We start from the raw sequence: 18,594 nt of genomic DNA, 5'->3' as shown, positions 1-18,594 counted from the left end.
TCTTTAAGAAGTCCTTTGGCTCTAACTAGAGGTGAATTTTTTTTTTCAGAATTATGCAATGTTCTACATAGTGGAAATCTGGTCTGAGCCAGAGACTAAAGTGAGATTCACTAGCTCCTTGGAAGAGAGACAAGAGCAGCAGGGTTTTAAAGGTGTGGGATCTGGGGATGGAGAGATGACTCAGCGGTTAAGAACACTCGCTGTTCTTGCAGAAGACCTGGGTTTGAAATCCAGCACCCACATGGCAGCTAACAACTGTCCATAACTCCAGTTCTAGGGGATCCGACAGCTTCTTCTGTCCTCCGCAGGCATTGTACGACGACACGGATGCACTTACCTACTTGCAGGCAATACACACATACACAAAAACAAATAATAATTAAAATATTAAAAAAATAAAATAAAGGTGTTGGATCTAAGGCATGCCAGTGAAAAGTTTGCTGACGGCTTTGTCCAATTGACGCTTAGAGAAAGAAAGGCACGTAGAGTTATAACGTACATGCTCAACCTCTGAACCGCACACTCTGGTTGTAGGAAAAACAACAGGAAGATCAGCACAGTAAACAGAAAACTGCAGAGGTTCTGTTCTCGTTGGAGGACACACACCCAAACAGTCAGAGAAGGAAAAATAAGATGGCCTGGAGGAGGATTCCATACCCTCCAAGTAGGGAGACAGACCACAGAAACAGACTGCATCCCCCACCAAAGCAAAGGCAGACGCACCCAGGCTCTGCATCGCTATGCAGATGAGTGACATCCCGGAGGGAGAGGACATCAGTCGTCTTCATTTTTTTTTTTTTAACTTTTAATTTGTTCTGTTTTTAAAAATTACTTCTATTTTTATTGTATCCGTCCCTTCTTTCTTTTTCCCCCTCTTTTCTCCGATTACAGGCTTTGTATAGAGACTAAGTCAGACATTGGACAGAGCAGTTCAAAAATTTAAAAATAAATATAAATTTTCATTGTTTATTTTCTCCTGGTCTCTTTCAGTTTTATGCTTCACTTTGATACCTAAGTTTTTGTAATTTTATGTTAGCCATCCCCTCCCTGTTCTCTCTCTCTCTCTCTCTCTCTCCTTTCTCTTCTTCACACAGGCTTTCTCACTGGGCACAGGTTGGTTTGGGTTGGGGTCTTCCTGAGTGTGAGTAATGTTTGTCCAATTGTGCCACTTTTAGCTGGATTTGCCTTACCCCAACTCTCTCTTCTTTTGGTCTTTTTAAGACAGGGTCTCCCTGTAGCCCCCGCTCACCTGGAACTCCCTATGTAGATCAGGCTGGCCTCAATTTCAGAGATCCTCCTGCCTCTGCCTCCCGTCAGTGCTGGGACTAAACGTGTGTGCCACCACGCCCGGCTCTCTTTTCTCTTTGTTCATTGTTCCCTTTCCTTCTTCTGTCTCCTCTATTTTTCTCTCTTGCCCTAACACTAAATAGTAACAAAACCAAACAATCTAATTAATAATGGGCAAATGAAAGGATCAGACAGACACTTTCCAAAAAGTGAAGCACAAATGGCCAGTAAACATATAAAATCCTTGCATCCTTAACCATTGGAAAGCCATATCAAAACTACATTGGGATTCTATCTCCTCCCAGTAAGAATAACTCTTATTAAGAAAACAAATAATAGCAAATGCTGGTGAGGATATAGGGAAAAGGGAACTCTTATACTCTGCTGGTAGAATGTAAAGCAGTACAAACACAATGGCAATGATTATGGAAGTTCCTCAGAAAACAAAAATCGGAGGACCCTATAATCTAGTTATGCCATTCCTGGAAATATACCCAGAGGAACCTAAGCTAGCACACTACAGAGATGCCCGCACATTCACGTTCACTGGGGCAGTGTTCCCAACAGTGAAGATATGGAGCCAGCCTAGGTGTCTACCAACAGATGACTGGATAAGAAAATGTGGAACATACATACAATGGAGTTTTAGTCAGCCCCAAAGAAGGGTGGAATCATGTTGTTTGCCAGTGTTACCTGGCAGTTCTCTTCCACTGGGCTTCCCAATCCTCCGGCCTGCACAATGGCTCTCCTTCACAGCCAAGATACTGCAATCAGACCTCTCTGGCTGAGGGGCAGTGAGTTTAAAAAAGACAGTCCAAAATGCAACATTTCTGCATGCTTTTGCTTTAAATGCTGAAGGACAAGTATACCTCTGAGAGATTTCTAAACACATTTAACAACTTATTGATTCATTTTGAATTTTTAACCTAGGGTATGGAAAGATGAATTAAAATGAATCATTAATAATTCTTTTACCACAGAGTCCTATGCTGGCCAGGAGGCCTGCCAGCAGCCCCTCTCACTGTGGCTGGTTTTGTTTTTGATTAATATAATCAAACAACCTGCAGCAGCACATGAACCAAACTCCTAATCTGCATGAACCCATCTCTAGATCATGTTGCCACATGGTGTCCTGAGAGTCTAGTACCTTAGTCTCATCAGCAAATGTTCTCCTCCTTTCAGAGAAGCGTCTCCTACAAACAAACCCACGTATAGAATCAGGAAGAAGGGTTTGGGTTGTGAGAGAGACTGGGACTAGAAGAAAGTTTCTGGAGTCTGCTTCTGCAAGAAGGTATGACAACATGAAGTCCTAACCCTGCTCCCAGAAGGGCCTTTGTAGCTCTCTGGCCTAACTCAAATCCCTTCCCTTGGAGGGCTTGCTCTCCTGTGCTCGCTCCCCGCAGCAGTACACAACATCAACAGGCAAAACTAGCCTTCTGTTATCACAGTGCAGAATCCACATCAGCACTCCACAGCATATATTTGGGCTTCTGCCATCCAATCATCCAGCCTCGCTAACTTTATCTCTGTCATCTACTGACTCCTGAGACATTCATCACTACTTATTAAAGACTTTGACACCTCTCTGCCCTTCCACACCTGTCTTCCCAGGTAACATCAGAGATATATGGACAACTGCTATGATCCAGCTAAGAATTTCTTGACTTTCTGAACTCTCCTGAGTTACACCTCTTCACCGATGTCATCACCCTCTGGCATTTTCCAGGGTTCCTACTAGCCTTCTTTATTTTCACTACAGGCCAGTTCTGGGAGCAAAGTTTTCCTCTCACTTCATATGAGTACAAAACAGACACAGTGGAGTGGTACCTGCTTAGCTTCCTGTGTACCTCAGCTCCACCTGTGCAGCCATTCCAACCATCACTAACTCCAGTGCCCAGTGATGACCAGAGGAGAGCAGACTCTATAGACTCCTCTGTCTAGGAGGACGGCTGGCTACATTTTTCTCCATACTTGCCTATGGAGAAGATCCATCAACATTCCACCTTCTACCTGAATCCCGGACCTAGTTCACTCTGCTTTCAGTACTTATCTTACTCTGCCTCTCAACTGTGTTTGTTCCCAGAGACGACTCTAATTTGACAACTGTTCTTTTATTTGTTGGGTAACTTCTCACCTTGATGACTTACCTTCTATCTTTCTGATTACCACCCCCCTTCCCATTCTCTTTTGGAAGTGTTCCTTCTTTTAATTTCTCAATATGCTGCTTTATACAATGTCGTTCTGGGTTATCGTCTCCATTTCTATCCTGGGAAATCATAACCACATCATACATGCACAGAAGACTCCCGAATCCTTATCTCTAAGCCTCAACTTCCTTGAACTCTACCACACGAAAGAATTACAGGTATCTTAAGTATAATTGGTCTCAAGGTGAATGCCTGCCTATAGCCATTCTGTTTACTGCCAAGCTCTTCCTTGGGTACCCTGGCTTGGTGGATGAGCTCACATCCTCCAGTTTCCCAAACTAGAAAATTGGACCACTTTCTCCACACTTTTTTTTTCACCACCTCACCTTTTTGCTTGAACACTATGTCTTATGAATTCTACCTGCTACAAAGTATTCACACATTTCTTTGTTCCTCAAATAATACCAGTCAGATCTAGGCAACCATTACCCTCATCCAGGTTGAGTGTGGAAGGCTGATGTCCTGCCCACAGTCATTCTTGCTTCATGATAGCCCATTGCTATAAACAGCAGTCGCAAACACTTTCATCTCACTTGCTGACACTGAACATTTCCTCATTTATCCCAATCTCACACCTTCATACGCATCCTCTATGACCCTCGTGTGTAACAATTTTCTAAGATAAAAACCTTCCATCTTTTTGTTAAGGCACAGGATGTTCCAAAGGGAGGAGAAGCATTCCATCCTGCAGGAATGCTCATTAAGATACAGGATGTTATGAAGAGAGGTGAGACATTCCATCCTCCATGAGGCTCCTGAAAAGTCAGGAAGTAAACAATTCAGTAGCTTCAGGAAGTCCTGAAAACTGAGATTCCTTAAGCCCCTCCCTCTCCAAGCTAATACATGCAGGGCAGACTGCTGAGAGATACTTTCAGACAAGCAGAGCTGCTAGAAGGGGCTCAGACTGGCTGAGCTGCTTGGAAGAGGCAGATTAGCGAAGCAGCTTGGAAGAGATAGAGACCAGCCACACCACTTCAAAGAAACACATTCCAACCTGTTCAGCTGCCTGCCAAGTTGTACAGTGGGCTCCTGGTTTCCAAGCTTTTGTGAGCTGTCACCATGCTGAGGTAAACTTTTGGTGATGCAATTGTCTTTGGGTCATTTGTGCTTCTGTAAGTAACCCCTAACCTATATTCCTATGTTACCCCAATAAACTCATTGGTTCACCAGGCTCAACTTTGGTGGTGTCATTGCTTTTGTCTTTTGTCATTATCTATATACGGTGAGTAGACTATTTGTTCACGTCTCCTTAAGGATAGGTCACATGACACTCTCTCTCCACATGGCCTTTGGGTGTCTCAGTCTTGCCAAGTTATCCCTCACATTCTTCTGTGAAGTAACACTCCAGATACTCTTTCTGTTCTCCATTTTACCAGCTCTCCCTTAATGAAATGTTTGGGTAAATCTTCGCTTTACCTTACCAGGCTAATATGTACTTTCTTTTAAAAAGACAGATGTCTAGGCAATTTCCATACACTTTAACATCTATTTCCTAACTTGAATTGCTTTTCTTCCAAACATAAAAAAGATACCTACACTAGAAATAGGAATGCTTTGTGGCTTTGTGTCTGATTATATGAGCATATTTTAAAGCTTTCCCAAATTATTCTACCATGCAGCCATAGTTGAAAATCACAATTCTTTAGTACTTTTCAAACTTCATTGCACAAACCAACATTCTGGGACTCTGCCAAAATTATAAATGCAGACTCAGTAAGTCTGAGGCCAGGCCTGTAAATCTGCATTTTTGCAAGTTCCCAGCTGATGTAGGTATCTGTTCCAAGGACCAAAGTTTGAAGAAAGGATCTAGACATTTTCCTCTTGCTGCCAATCTCTGGATTACCTACTTTGGGAATTTAGTCAGTGGTAAGGGAAGGATTCATATAAAGGGGTCAGCATGGGCAAGCACAAAGTAGCTAGGTTTTCTAATCAAGGTATGATTATTGGGAAGTTTTGCTTTAGAGGAAATGAATCCAAGTGCTTATTTCTGACTGAGCTCATTTTCACCCAGTCAAAGCCTAAACTGTCACCTCCTATGCTAAGAGCATGGCAATGAAAGAAAATGGTAAGAAAGGATAGTGCTTTTATAAAGTATCTAAATTCTCTCTTTCTCTGTGTGTTGTTTCTATAGCCATACCTACTTTTCTTCAAATAGTTTTCTGTTTGATTTTCATGGAAAAGATTTAAATACTACAATTGTAATTTCCATAAAATAAGATATTAAACAAAATACATCTGTGCGTTGCACCTATGGTAAATCTCCCTGAAAAACAAGTGATATGAAATGGCTGTCATTTGTCCTTGCCTTTTCTCTGTAAAATGAGACCCGTTTGATTCCAGTTTTGTAGATAAGACAAATGAAATGCAGAAAGTCTATAGTGACTTAATCAAGATCACACACCAGTAACGCAGGATGTGGCCAAACTTACAGCCCAGCTCTTTGATGCTAAATGTTTCTTAGTGGAAAAAGAAGCAGGAAGCTTTTGCAAGATTGTGCTTCAATTATTCATGACTTATCTCTCTTTAAAACAAAGTTTTAGACTTATTACTCTTGCACCTGTCTATCTCTTGCTGGAAAGGTACTTTTCATCTAATTATTAATTACTATTGTTCCTAAACAATGTATTAACAAAGTGGCATTCCAGAGATACATAAGACAATTCATATTTTTTAGATGAAAAAGAAAAAGAGGGACAGGAAAAATGCTAACGAAATCAAGTTAAAAGCAAGAAGCCCTACAAATTAAAACCAAATTCTGGCTGACTTCAATCAGCCAAGCTGAAAAGGGAAACAATTTGCAGCACCTTTGTGAAAATGAGCTCCCTTCTCCAGAAGACTAACTCCATTGTCTGAGGGCTTATAAGTCCACCTTCAGATCACTGGCACACCTGGCCACATACCCGTGTAAGTCAAACCTCAAGAGATTCAAATCCTGACTTCATTACCCACTCTGAAATAATTTTTAACTTCCTAGGTGGTTTATTATTTCCATAGACTTTCCATCAATGTGATCCTGGATCACTGTCATTTACAGTCACATATCACTTAATGATAGGGACCCACTCCAAGAAATGCGTCTTATATGGTTTCTGAAGACACTATAGAGCATACCTGCAGTAACTAAGATTGCTTTGATGTTATGACGCAATGTTGGCTTGCAGGATATAAATGATGTGCCTTGTCATTGACCAAACCAATGTTAGGATGCACATGGCTGATTAAGCAGTAGGAATCACTCAAACTAGGCATTCAAGTTCATCTTCTTTAGTAAAGAGTTGGCAGTTCATCTTGTAATTCAATTTTCATAATAAATCCTTCTTAAGTATGCATCTCTCTTGTTCTTGAGAGAGAATGAATTCATTCTGTTTCTATGGAGGATGCTAAGACATAGTCCTTCTGTAGTTATGGGCAAAGGACAGAATGGGAATCCGTTTTCATTCAGTCTAGAAATAGAAAAAAAAATAAAAAGCCACCAGAACCCTCACTGTCCTTTGCTAAGTGGTCTTAATGAAACTTTCTACATTTAAGAACTTGGACAACTTTCCTTTTAAGGTCCTTTTTAAGGCTGTATTTTTCAATTTCTCTTATATAATGCATTAGTTTTATGGTTTTGAGTCATGTATCAGATAAAAGTTTTGGTAGAGACTCCTCGCTATCTTCTGCTGAGCAAGACAAAGCAGGACCCTTCAACTACAGAGGGATCTTTATGTCTTTCATTCCTCCCAAGTCTTAAGTATAAGAGGGGCTGAGGGGCTTCATACCAGCCTGGGCTACAGTTTATATCCAACATTTTCAAATACATAGTTTCTATACATTTAAAACAAACCTTTGAACTCTAAATAAGCCTACTAAGCATTGCTATCCCACCCTTATTAAATGTTTATCTTTGTTTTGCATTCTTTAATCATACATAAAACATTGATAGTGTACTAGTTTAGATTTTTCTTACAAGCTAAGAAAAACCTGGTGTATGTGTTTATGTGTGTGTTTATCAAATAATTTTTTAGAAAGAATTTAACTGACAGATGCTAGTTTTGATGGAAGACATTCTAAAGGAAGTACAGCTACAAAACTGCCTTTAGTACTATACCAAGGAAGCCACCCAAAGAAAATTCTATGTGCTGCATTAAAACCAACAAAAGTGTGCTTCAATGACCTTTTCTCTTCTATACCGGCTGCGTTCTCATTGCCTGAGGAATTTTCAAACTTACGTAATGAAATAGCCTCATCTCTTGCCCTGAAAGGTTGCACAGGACTCACAAACCCAAGAGTCAGCCTTCAGTCTCAGCTATTCTGATCTACTCGTGTCATTTCTCTTCATGAAGGCCTCAAGGTGTTAATGAGTAAGAAGAGACTAAGGTCCTCAGCAAGCAGAGATGTCCTGTTGCTGCCAGGCCAGCATCCTTCATCTGAGGCATTATCACTGTCTGGCCTTTACAGAGATAACCACACACTGGAAGATTTATTTTGCTTCAGGGTTATAGGTCAAGCCACACAAAAGTGATACTTAAGTCAGAATGTGAATACATTATCTGACCACGTTAAATATTTCAAGTGAACAGAATGTCCCCTTTCTTTGTACTGATAATTAAATACTCATCAATAGTGTACTAGTTAAGTACAGAAATGAAGTAGAAGAGAGTTCCAGATTATAGTCTAGCCTAGAATGCCTCTATTTTCTGGCATTTCATGGAAATCTTTATGCTCCCCAGATTTTTTCCTCAAAGTTACCAGACAGTTGTGCAGTGTATCATCTATATAGTACCACGTTCTCTCTTATGAACTGCATTGCTCATGCGTCTTATCCTGGCTTCTCTAGAGCCTGGATAGTTTACGGTCAACCTGCTAACACTTGCTTCTTTAGACACTGCTCTGTTTTGGATAGAGCTTTTGCATGTGTTCCCCAGAAGTTCATGTGTTAAAATGTAATCCGCATGGAAGGGGTTAAGGGAGTACAAATTAAAACCCAGCTATGACATCTAGAAGATGGTCTTTAGGAGATGATCAGGATTTGACAATGATTAAATCCTGGTGGCTTTATAGGAATAGGGAGAGGCACTAGAGGACACATATTTGTGCTCCCCTCATCTCATCCTGGGTGTCATGACACCTCACTGCTCTGAATACATGAATGCCATCATCAGATGTGAGCCTTTGAGTCATAAGAGCTGTGAACAGAATAAACCTCTGTTCTGCATAAAGTTGCTCAGATTCAGATACTTTATCACAGTGATGGAAAATAGACCAGTACAGACATCTGTATATCATGGTGGGGCCTAAGAGATGTTTAAACACTTCTCTGGATTTCTCTTCTCAGAGTCACCTTATACCTGCTAGTTCCATGTGCAGCAAACAAGCAAAAATCCATGCTTCTAAAATGTATATATAAGCATAGGATATTAAATTTCAATGACAATTTCCTGATCTCCTGTGAGACAACAGAGAAGTGATCATGAGCCCAGGCTCTGGAGCCAGGCTGCCTGGGCTGGAGTCCCAGTCCAAGTTTGTTCACCTGTAAGAAGGAGGTAGAATAGTATATACCCCAGGTTTATTATCTTACAGTTTGGGAGGTCAGAAGTCTACAAAAGATCAGAAGAGCTCGATTTCTTCAGTGCTCTCTGGGGATAAGCACTCACTTTGCTGTCCAGCCTCCAGAGGCCGCACACCATGACGGTGTCACTGAGACCCCTGCTTCCTCTGTTATCTGTGGTCCCACTCACTGCCTTTTCTGACTCTGATGCTCTGCTCTCTTCATCTTATCAGAGCCCTTGTGGTTATAGAAGGGCACCCAAATCATCCAGGCTAACCTTTCCATTTCAAAACCTTTAGCCACTTTTCAATGATTCTTTTACCAAATAAGGTAATATATTCATAGTTTTTGGGAATCGAACATGGATGTGTTTGAAGGACTGTTATTTTTCCTATCACAACACAAAAAACACTAATGACTTCACATTTTTAAAACCAGTACTTTCCAACCATGATGATTCTGCAAACTTTCAGGGACATATGGTGACACCTGCAGTGGTAAGGTAGAGGCTGCTACTGGGCATCTGGTGGCTAGAGACCAGGGGATGCTGTTAAGCATCTTATAATGCCAGCATCTTGAGTGAGGAACTATCCATCCCCAAATGTCAGCAGTGATTAGGTCGAGATAAGATTCCTTGAAATCTTTGGAGTTAGGAAGTTTACAACAGAAAAAGCCAATTTCAGGATTTAGGCTTACATAGAGAAGTCTGCAGAATCACACACAAGCTTTGTAACTCCAATGCTCAAGTGGCAAATAAGTGATAAATAACATACTTTAATAATAAAGTCTTCAGCTTTGCCTTAAGTTATTATTTGTCAAGTAGTATTTGTTTTATTTAGGTCTGGTCAATCTGATGCATTCATATATAAGTGAGTTAACTTGAAGTATGCATTGTAAGCATTACACATGTATTATAAAATCACAGATGCTCAGGTTGAAAATATATAACACCTAACAGACTTTAATATTTTGTTTCTGCCTCAGTATGGCTTGACTTCTATTCCTTAAAGTACACTTGCCAAGATGTTCCTTTCCACTGGGAGAGACTCAAGTTGGAACCAACTTTCATTTAAAGTAGCGTCTGGTCTACTTTTCAAGTTCTCAAGAATTTCTGCACTCAGGTTTGAATCCTCCCAGTCTTTTGAAGTGACTATAGAATTGCCACCAAGATGGTCTACTTTTTCTGACGTATTTCTTTCCATCTTTTTGTACCCACTCAGCTCTTCTTACTCTTATTATTTGCTTCAGTCTAAGATTTTTCTCTAGATTTTCTTTTCTGTGGCAGAAATGATTTCTAACCAGACACAGACTTGTGTATGTGCATGCCACAAGGACCCACTTGCATGGAGAGAAGAGTGTAAACAAGAGCATGCGTGAGGTGGAGGGTGTGTCACTTTCATCCCCCCTCCCCCACCGCCCCGAGAAAAGCAGTTATGCATATGGAAGTGTTCTAACAGCTTGTGGACCAACAGAGTAGAGTGAGGAAAAGCACAGTTATGCCACAGAAGCTATTTCTGTTACACACACATCTCTGCCAAGATAATGCTCTTGAGGTGTTTTTTTACTTTTGCTATGTTTTCTAGGTTGTAATTAAAGACTAGAGGCTAAATAAATTTTAGTGAGCTGGGGCTTGCCAAACATTTAAAAACCACATTCCTAAACATCAAGTCACAAGTAAGTTTTCTTTTCAGATACCAAATGTCATTACAGGAGATGGGTACTACAGGAACCTACCAGATCCTTGGGAAGGAAATCACCTGTACTTGCTTATAAAACTTTGCCTGTGAAGTTAAAGACCCCAATTTCTTCAAAAGCAAAGTGTAAGAAAAAAGCATGACAGAAGAGGAAAAAAATCCAACAGATTAAGAGACTTGAGAGACGTGTCAAGTGTACTAAAGACAGAGATGCCAACTATTATAGGTGAGGATGTAAAAACAGAGAGAGAGAGAGAGAGAGAGCAAGAGAGAGAGAGAGAGAGAGAGAGAGAGAGGGAGAGAGAGAGAGGTGGGAGGATCTGGGGGTGTAGTATACGGTAACTTCAACAACCCCAGCTCATACTAACTTTTCCACAGTGACCCTGGGAACCTCTCAACCAAGATATCTGTGCAGTTATTTCCTTGGAGTGCAAAGACATTGTCTTTGTTTCTGAGAACACCTTTGAATGGGAAAGTACATGTTGTTAAGTTGAGCAGAAAATGGCTATAATTCAATGTATAACTAGGCATTCCTCAAGCTCCGTGTGTCAAATGTCATACTGGTGGGTGTATGACTTAATACCCCAGAGCAAAATATCCATAAAAAAAATAGTGATAATGAAAAGGCACATATTCAGCATATTAGACTACGGTCCAGAACTGCAAGGTAATTTCTTATCATTATCTTGTGAAATTTAAAGGTAACACAAATCCAGATAAGACTACTCAACTGCTAAAGATTAAACGGCATATTGCAGGTGAACCTGGATGTATCTTCCTTCTCCTTGAAGAAAGGACAAGTGCTCTTCTTGTTTTCTTACAACACTATAGTTTCTAATATTTAAATGTCTTCTTAAATTCAGCCTTTGTCCTCTTTTCTTCTCTTGGGAACTCAACTATTCCCAAGGTTTAGACTATTACCCATAAGCTGACTCCTGTTTCGTAGACCCCATCTTTGCCAGACTGCTGCTTGTCTTCACCTGGATGCTAGCTTGGAACAGACATGTCCTAATTCACATCCTCACTCCTGTATTTCTGTGATGGCTTACACCATCTTCCTTGGATTTTACAACATGACATCATGTTCAACTTATTCATATCCCTTTTTTCATTTGACAACTCACCACTTAGTCACCCAATTCTCCCTTACTGCTGCCTGACAACACTGGTCTATTAAGTTACATTTTTGTTATTTCTCAATAACATGTTTTCTTTTTCTTTTTTGTAATGCTATGAGTCAAATCCAAGGCCTCATTTACACCAGGCAAACACTCTACCACTGAGCTATATCCTCAGTCCCACATGATTTATTGTTTTGTTCTTTCTTGTTTAAATTTCCTTCTCCTATACCTCTACGTTCAAATCTTAGTCTACTTCCAGACTCTCCCCAAATATCTAACTCTCTATCATTCCTCACATGATTTATATGTCACTCTTCGTAATTCACACCCTTCCAATGATTTACACTTAATCATGTGCTTGCCACTCAAGTGTTCATTTTCCTTATCTAATGACATAGCCAGCTCTAAAGACACAGAAACATATCTTTATTACCTTAAAATAGTGAATTATTTTCTTAGAATACTCAGGTTGGTTAATATACTGTTTCAGTATATTTTGTTTCCCTTGACTATAAAGCCAGGATCCACAGTGAGCATGAACATAGACAAAGGAAATACAGATGTATCCACTCACATATGAGTTTTAAATGTTATAACTAACTATGGAATTATTAAATGTACAAATGGCTGCTTACCTGATTTTATGCAGTCTGATGACTTGCAAATACCATCTAGGAAAAAGAGAGTAGATGTATAAATGTTTATAATACAGGTTTTCCAATTTGTTTTTACCTTTTGTTCTTTAAATATAAACTACCAAGTAAATAAGTAATTCCTTAAAGCAAGAACTAACCACTAAGTATCATATATCATTGTTAACAGTCTCAAAGTAACAGGAGAATAAAAGGCAAATGCTATATCTGAGGTATGATTACAAAGAAGTGTGCTATTATATCATATCCACCAACTAAACCCTATGAATATTAAATTGAAGTAGCTAGCCACTTCATTTATCATTCAATAATCATGTTTTCCTATTAAAGACCCAATCTTTACTAATCCCTATTGTGAAAACTTCCAAGACTCAAATTAGATTTCTTAAATTCCTGTGAAGCCTTTTAGAATTTCAGTGACACAATAAAAATTGATTAATGACTGTTACTGAAGTTGACTATAAAATTGTGTATATTTTAATCAAATAAAATTATATATTTATGATAATACTGAGTACATATGATAATTAATGGCCTAGCATAAACATGAGAACACTGTACTTCATTTTAAGTTCACTGTTTGAGCACATTGATGCTGCATTTTATAAATAAATCTGTTTATCACCCAAGTGTATGTGGATGGATGGGGAAAGCCCAAGAGGAAGGCCTCCGTTCTCTTTTACACTGATTTCTGCCCAAGTGTGGAAGACACTCACCATCATAGGTGGCATAAAGAGCGATCATCGTCACAGCTATAATAGTCAGGAGCAGGACAAGGACTGAAAGACTGATCTCCAGTGGGGTCCATCGCTGTTTCTTCTTTGGCTTAGGAGTATTGATATCAGTTATGTCCATCTGACTTTCTGATCTGCCCATCACCTAAAATCTACAAAATACATACATAAATATACCACAAGTAGATAAAAATAAAAGGTATGTAATGCAATTATACAGACATGTGAATTTGATAGGTTCCAGGCCCAACCATACTTTTGACTTCTTTTCTTTTATAAAAATATATGGATCACTGAAGGCCCCAGAAAGAAATTTGGTTAAATACTTACATAGTATTACTTGAGGTGTTCATAAGCAAGTAATTACTGTACCATCATCAAGAAAGTTTTAAGCTCATCCTTCTGAACTTTAGACTAGTGTCAAAGGTTAACTTGCTGCAGTGGTTTCCTTTATAAGCTCAAGAATCAATAACTAAAACCTTGAGATCTTGACTAAGCATTAATTTGAAAAACAAATATAGATTAAAAAAATCTAAAGGAACAAACACATGGGGTAGTTTAGTTTAGTTGTGAAAAAAACTTGTATTTTTATAGTTCAAAATTACTATACCTGCTGATATGACTATTAACTGATTAGAAAGCATTCTGAAAATGGTCACTCCTTGGACCAAAATCAGTGGCTAATACCCAACAATGAAAGATAACCACATCAATGTTTCTTTGTACAATTGAAGGAGGAAAAGAAAGATTAAATAAATAAATCCTCTCTGGTGTTCAGGATATTCATTGTTACAATACATAGTTAGCTTGTATTTAAATTAGTACTATTAATATTTCTAATCATAGGTTGGGTTTGTAGAGTTCTTTCCACATGCCCAGGACATTTCTTAAGTGTCATATAATTTGTTTGATCATTATAGGATGGATATTAAGTTCCAATTCTACACTTTAGGAGACTGGAACACAAAGTCACGTAGTTTGCTCAAACTGATAAAGCTAATCAATATTCTTCATCAAACATTTGGTCATTGTTTCAAATATAAGTGCAGCATGAAATAAAAGCTATTTTAGATGTTACTACAGAAATTTATAGTGGAAAATTAAGGAAGTACAAACCTAAATATTCGATTTTTCTTTTTCTTTTTCTTTTCTTTTTTTTTGGAAGCCTGGTGGTTCTTTAGAAATCACTCAGCAAAGCTTGGAAAACTTCACCTTTTCTGCATGAGTGTAGAAAAGAACACCTTAACAGATTAGCCGTTTATGGCTCAACACAAATTAACCATAGAATTCAACTCCTACATGAAATAAGTGTCCAGAAATGTTCTAGTCGTTTAAGATTTTTATTGAACACACAGATGTCCTCAAGGGTGCAGTTTGTGGAAACTGAGGCACTACACAAAGCAACAAATAACTCTACATTTGAAGTATGGTTGGAGAGACTCAGCAGACAAGACGTTTGCTTTCTCTAGTGGGTTATTAATAATAAACCACAGTTGAACTTTAAGACGCTGGATACAAAGTCTTGAACCTGTTGTTCATCTGTTCACATGAAGCTATAAGCCAGGACTAGTCATCAAATAAAAAATAGTTTGCTGGACAATAAAAGCCGTGTCTGTTCAATAAAAGTGGAATGCAATATACCTGAATGTTGAAATGTCTTATTTAATGGTTATATAACTCATTATAGCTTAGTCTCATGGCTCCTGGGGTGATGATAGGGAATTGCATTCATCTTTTAATAGTGGTAGTGGCTGGGGAAAAAACAGGAGCAAATTTAATACTTAGGACTCTCTACAGAGAAGTAAACAAAAAGCAATTTTCACAATCCCCTTGGATTTCAAAAACATCTGAATAAAAATCACATCTGCTTGAGAATTTCCCTTAAATGCATCTCTGTTTGCTCTTAAATGTTTTGCTAGCATAAAACCCTATTCTTTTCTTTCTTTCTTTTCTTTTTTAGTTCTTCCTGGGAATGTCAATGGGTGTGCCTGTTAAGCCCAAAGCAGGGGAACCAGGGCATCCTCTTGGTTGAACGCAAAGTGCTCTCTGGCACCACCAAGCTTCCTGGTGAAGGAAAGCTGGCAGGCAGGCATTTCTTCCTTCTGGGTCACTGGTCCCTGGTTCCCCTCTTTATCCTTGAGAAGGGCACCAAGGCAGCTGGGTTCCTAGTGGACAGGCACCTAAGTCTTCAGGAATTTTCACAAAGAAATGAAGACAGTAACAAGCTGTTGAGTCCTTTTACCTGTATCAAAGGAATGCTATCTTTGAATCAAAACTTTCATCTGCCTCTCCTGTAAACATTCTGAAAATTCTTCAGAGAAGCCTTTTGCTCTTTTCAATCATTGGTCAAAAGTAGAAGTGCTTCGAGTTTAACCTAATTAACATTGTCATCATTGCCTAGTTAACTCTGGATGATTCATAATCCGCTTTTAAGGAAATATGGGACAGGATACTACACCTCAGAATGGAACATATCACTATATTCCAGTTACCTGAAGATCCAATGTAACCACATCCAACCACCTTTACAAACAGGTAAGGGAGGACAGGCCAACAAGAAGAGACTGCAGAACATTAAACAAAGTTGACGTTTCCCTATAAGGCAGGATATGCAAAAACATACCTAGGTTCTTAAAATTCACCTCAAATGAAACACATTAAATGCTTAAACTAAAATGCAGATACCAACGTAGAAAATAAGGGACTAGAGAATCAGGAGTTCAAAGTCAACAGAAACCCCACAAACTACAATTTGGGAAAATAACCGAAAGAATAAAGTATGCTGCTTCAGTATAAGTTGAGTTTCAAAGCAAGTGAAGCATAAGCTTCTCAGAATTAAATCATGGAACCTGGAAGGGAGTTGACCGGTTAGAGAGCAAGGCGAAGCAACGGAATTTTCATCTTCACGGCACACTGTAATACCAACTTATGTCTACGAGGCTCTGAGGTTGTGCTAGGTAATGACAGTTCGCATTAATGGAAACTGAGGCAGAGGAAGATGAAACCAGCTCCATATTTAGATTGTGTCCGTAGAAGCCGGAGAGGAAAGTAGTAGGCAGAAGAAATCTTGTTTCCCCGGACGTGAACTAGTAGGTGTTTTACCGGCCTGAACTGTGAGTTCGGACACGAAATCTCACCACAATGCTCTGGTGTATAGTGCGCTACCGAAGACACACGGCATCGCGTCCAAAATACAGCCAAACACTTTAAGAGCTTCAGCGTAGGAAAAAAAAAAAAAAAATGCAAGGAGCTACTCGCCCTCACCGTCCATTCGCCCAGAGCAGCTTCCAAACGCTGACGCTGCAAGTCAGGTACTAGTTTTCAGTTTAATAAAATCCATTTGAATCGCAAATGGAGGAGGATTAGGCTTGATCGAGAGGCTCGGGGGAATACATGGTTGTAATCACCCTTATTTTAAAGAGTATAAATAGATCGAGATCGGTTAAATAAGAAAAGGTCTTTAAAAACTTCATCTACAAAAGAACACCCCCACCCCGCGCCAGCCAACCCTTGTGAGGTTTAAGCATGAATTATATAATAGGAAACCAAGATTCAAAGCAAGATAAAGAGGTGGGATCGTGAAAAGATCTTTAGGTTAAGAAAATTAAAAACTGGAAAAAGTGAGTTAATTGAGGAGAGAATCCGACAGAAACTGAAATGAAAACAAACCTTGCTTTAAAAAAAATGAGTGTCTGTACAGCGGAATGGCCAGTTCCCAGCCCCCAAATCAACCTGGGTGCAATTTGGTAGCGCTGCTCGGTCACCAAACCTAACTCCCCGGGAGGAGACTGCGGGGAGCTGTGGAAATGAACCTGGAGGTGACCTGACATCACTCAGAGCCCTCCTCCAGGTCGCCCTCTCGGCCCTTTCCCCTCCCTTCACTCTCAGGTCCCAGTGGCGGCTCCAGCTCAGGACACGCCTCCTCCGCCCGCGTCCGACTGGACCTCGGCCGCTGCCCCAGCTCCGCGCGCTCCGGATCGGTCACGGTCCACGCCGGCTCGGTCCTCCCACTGCCCGTCCCACCGGCTCCCAGCGCCCCGGGGGACCCTGGTGCCCGCCCCCCGCGCCCGGCCGCTCGCACTCGGGGGACTCACCAGTGGGATTGGGGAGAAGTTGGAGGCTGCAGAGCAGACACATCCCGACCAATGAGCGCGCGGGCCCGGGCGGCGGCTGGCAGGGCGGCCCCGAACCCCAGCGAGCGCCCATCACTTTGTGCGTCCCCCGGGTGCGCCCAGAGCGCCACGCGCTCGGAGTGGCCCAGCCCCGACTCCCGGGAGGTTCCGAGCCCCCGCTCAGCCCCGGGTGGTAGGGCGACAGGGAAGCCCGCATCCCTCGGTTCCCGAGACTCACCCCTCGCCTTGGCTGCTCAGTAGATGCTGGCTGCGCTCGGTCCAGCTTCGCCACTCGCACATCTCCGCGCCCCGCGCGCCTGGCGCTCACCCCCCGCCTCGCCGCGCCAGGACCAGCCACGGGAGCAGTTCCCTGGGTGACCTGAAGGTTTCTGCTGGGTCTCCCCAACCCTGTCACACCGTGTGAAGCGGAGAGGGGTGAGGAAGTCCTCCTCCCAGTCAGTCCCCCACCTCACCCTACTCATAAGGGCTTTGCCAGACATTCTTGGAATTGCTTAGCTTTGTGGCTTTCAAGACAACAATACACTGTCTCTTCGGGATTCTGTTGTGCTGATGAAGGTCTTTCTCTGGGAGATTAAGATTACTGGTTCCCTCAGACTCTTGATTCCTCCTTATTTCCCGTCCTTCCCTCCCTATCTCCCTGTCTCCTTTACTTCCTTCTTAACAGTCTCTCTCTCTCTCTCTCTCTCTCTCTCTCTCTCTCTCTCTTTCTCCAGCATGAGGTCAAAGTCTGTATAGAAACTGCGTTTTCAACTTCTGATACTGGGGAAGCTCTTTACAGCATACCTAAGATGAGGCGGAGAGTGGGGGCGAGAAAGATATTAGCTAAGGAGGGTCTGCCACTAAAATTAGCTGTAAGGTGTCTTGGACCCTTGTCAGTTTCAGACAACCAAGCAACAGAGCGTTTTTCACTTAAGATACTGGGAAAAAAGGAAAGAGTGTCAAGTCAGGTCTTTTACGAAAATGCCTTTAGCAGCAATTATGACCAAAGAGCTTAGAAGAGCTTTCAGGACTTTTAATTTAGTTATTAAATGCCAAGTACAGCTGGGTGTGGTATTAAAGCATGCCTTTAATACCAGAACTTGGGAGGCAGAGGCAGGCAGAGCTCTCTGTGAGGTCCTGAGATCTGGGCCAGCCTTCTCTACATAGTGAGATCCAGGCCAGCTAGGGCTATAGGGAGACCCTGTCTCAAAAAACAAACCAAAAATGCCAAGCACATAAGTAGCTCAAACACTGAT

The 18,594-nt window shown here is 40.9% G+C and overlaps 1 protein-coding gene across 2 annotated transcripts in view; it reads right to left on the bottom strand.

Moving 5' to 3' along the window:
• Nucleotides 1-17,210, bottom strand: part of Mme (membrane metalloendopeptidase) — a gene marked incomplete in the record, with an annotated part of 93,658 nt that extends 76,448 nt beyond the window's left edge. The window contains 4 exon segments of one of the 2 annotated variants that reach the window (XM_008840640.3): nucleotides 12,475-12,510; nucleotides 13,209-13,378; nucleotides 14,343-14,443; nucleotides 16,896-17,210. In XM_008840640.3, the coding sequence (XP_008838862.2) occupies nucleotides 12,475-12,510; nucleotides 13,209-13,368 (196 nt within the window). 2 annotated transcript variants of the gene reach the window in all.
• Nucleotides 17,211-18,594: the final 1,384 nt, after the last annotated feature.

Source organism: Nannospalax galili, unplaced genomic scaffold (genome assembly GCF_000622305.1).
Source record: "Nannospalax galili isolate Female #2095 unplaced genomic scaffold, S.galili_v1.0 scaffold59, whole genome shotgun sequence".
Taxonomy (NCBI): domain Eukaryota; kingdom Metazoa; phylum Chordata; class Mammalia; order Rodentia; family Spalacidae; genus Nannospalax; species Nannospalax galili.
Note: the sequence above shows the minus strand (reverse complement) of the source record. Positions and strands in the feature narration are given on the sequence as shown.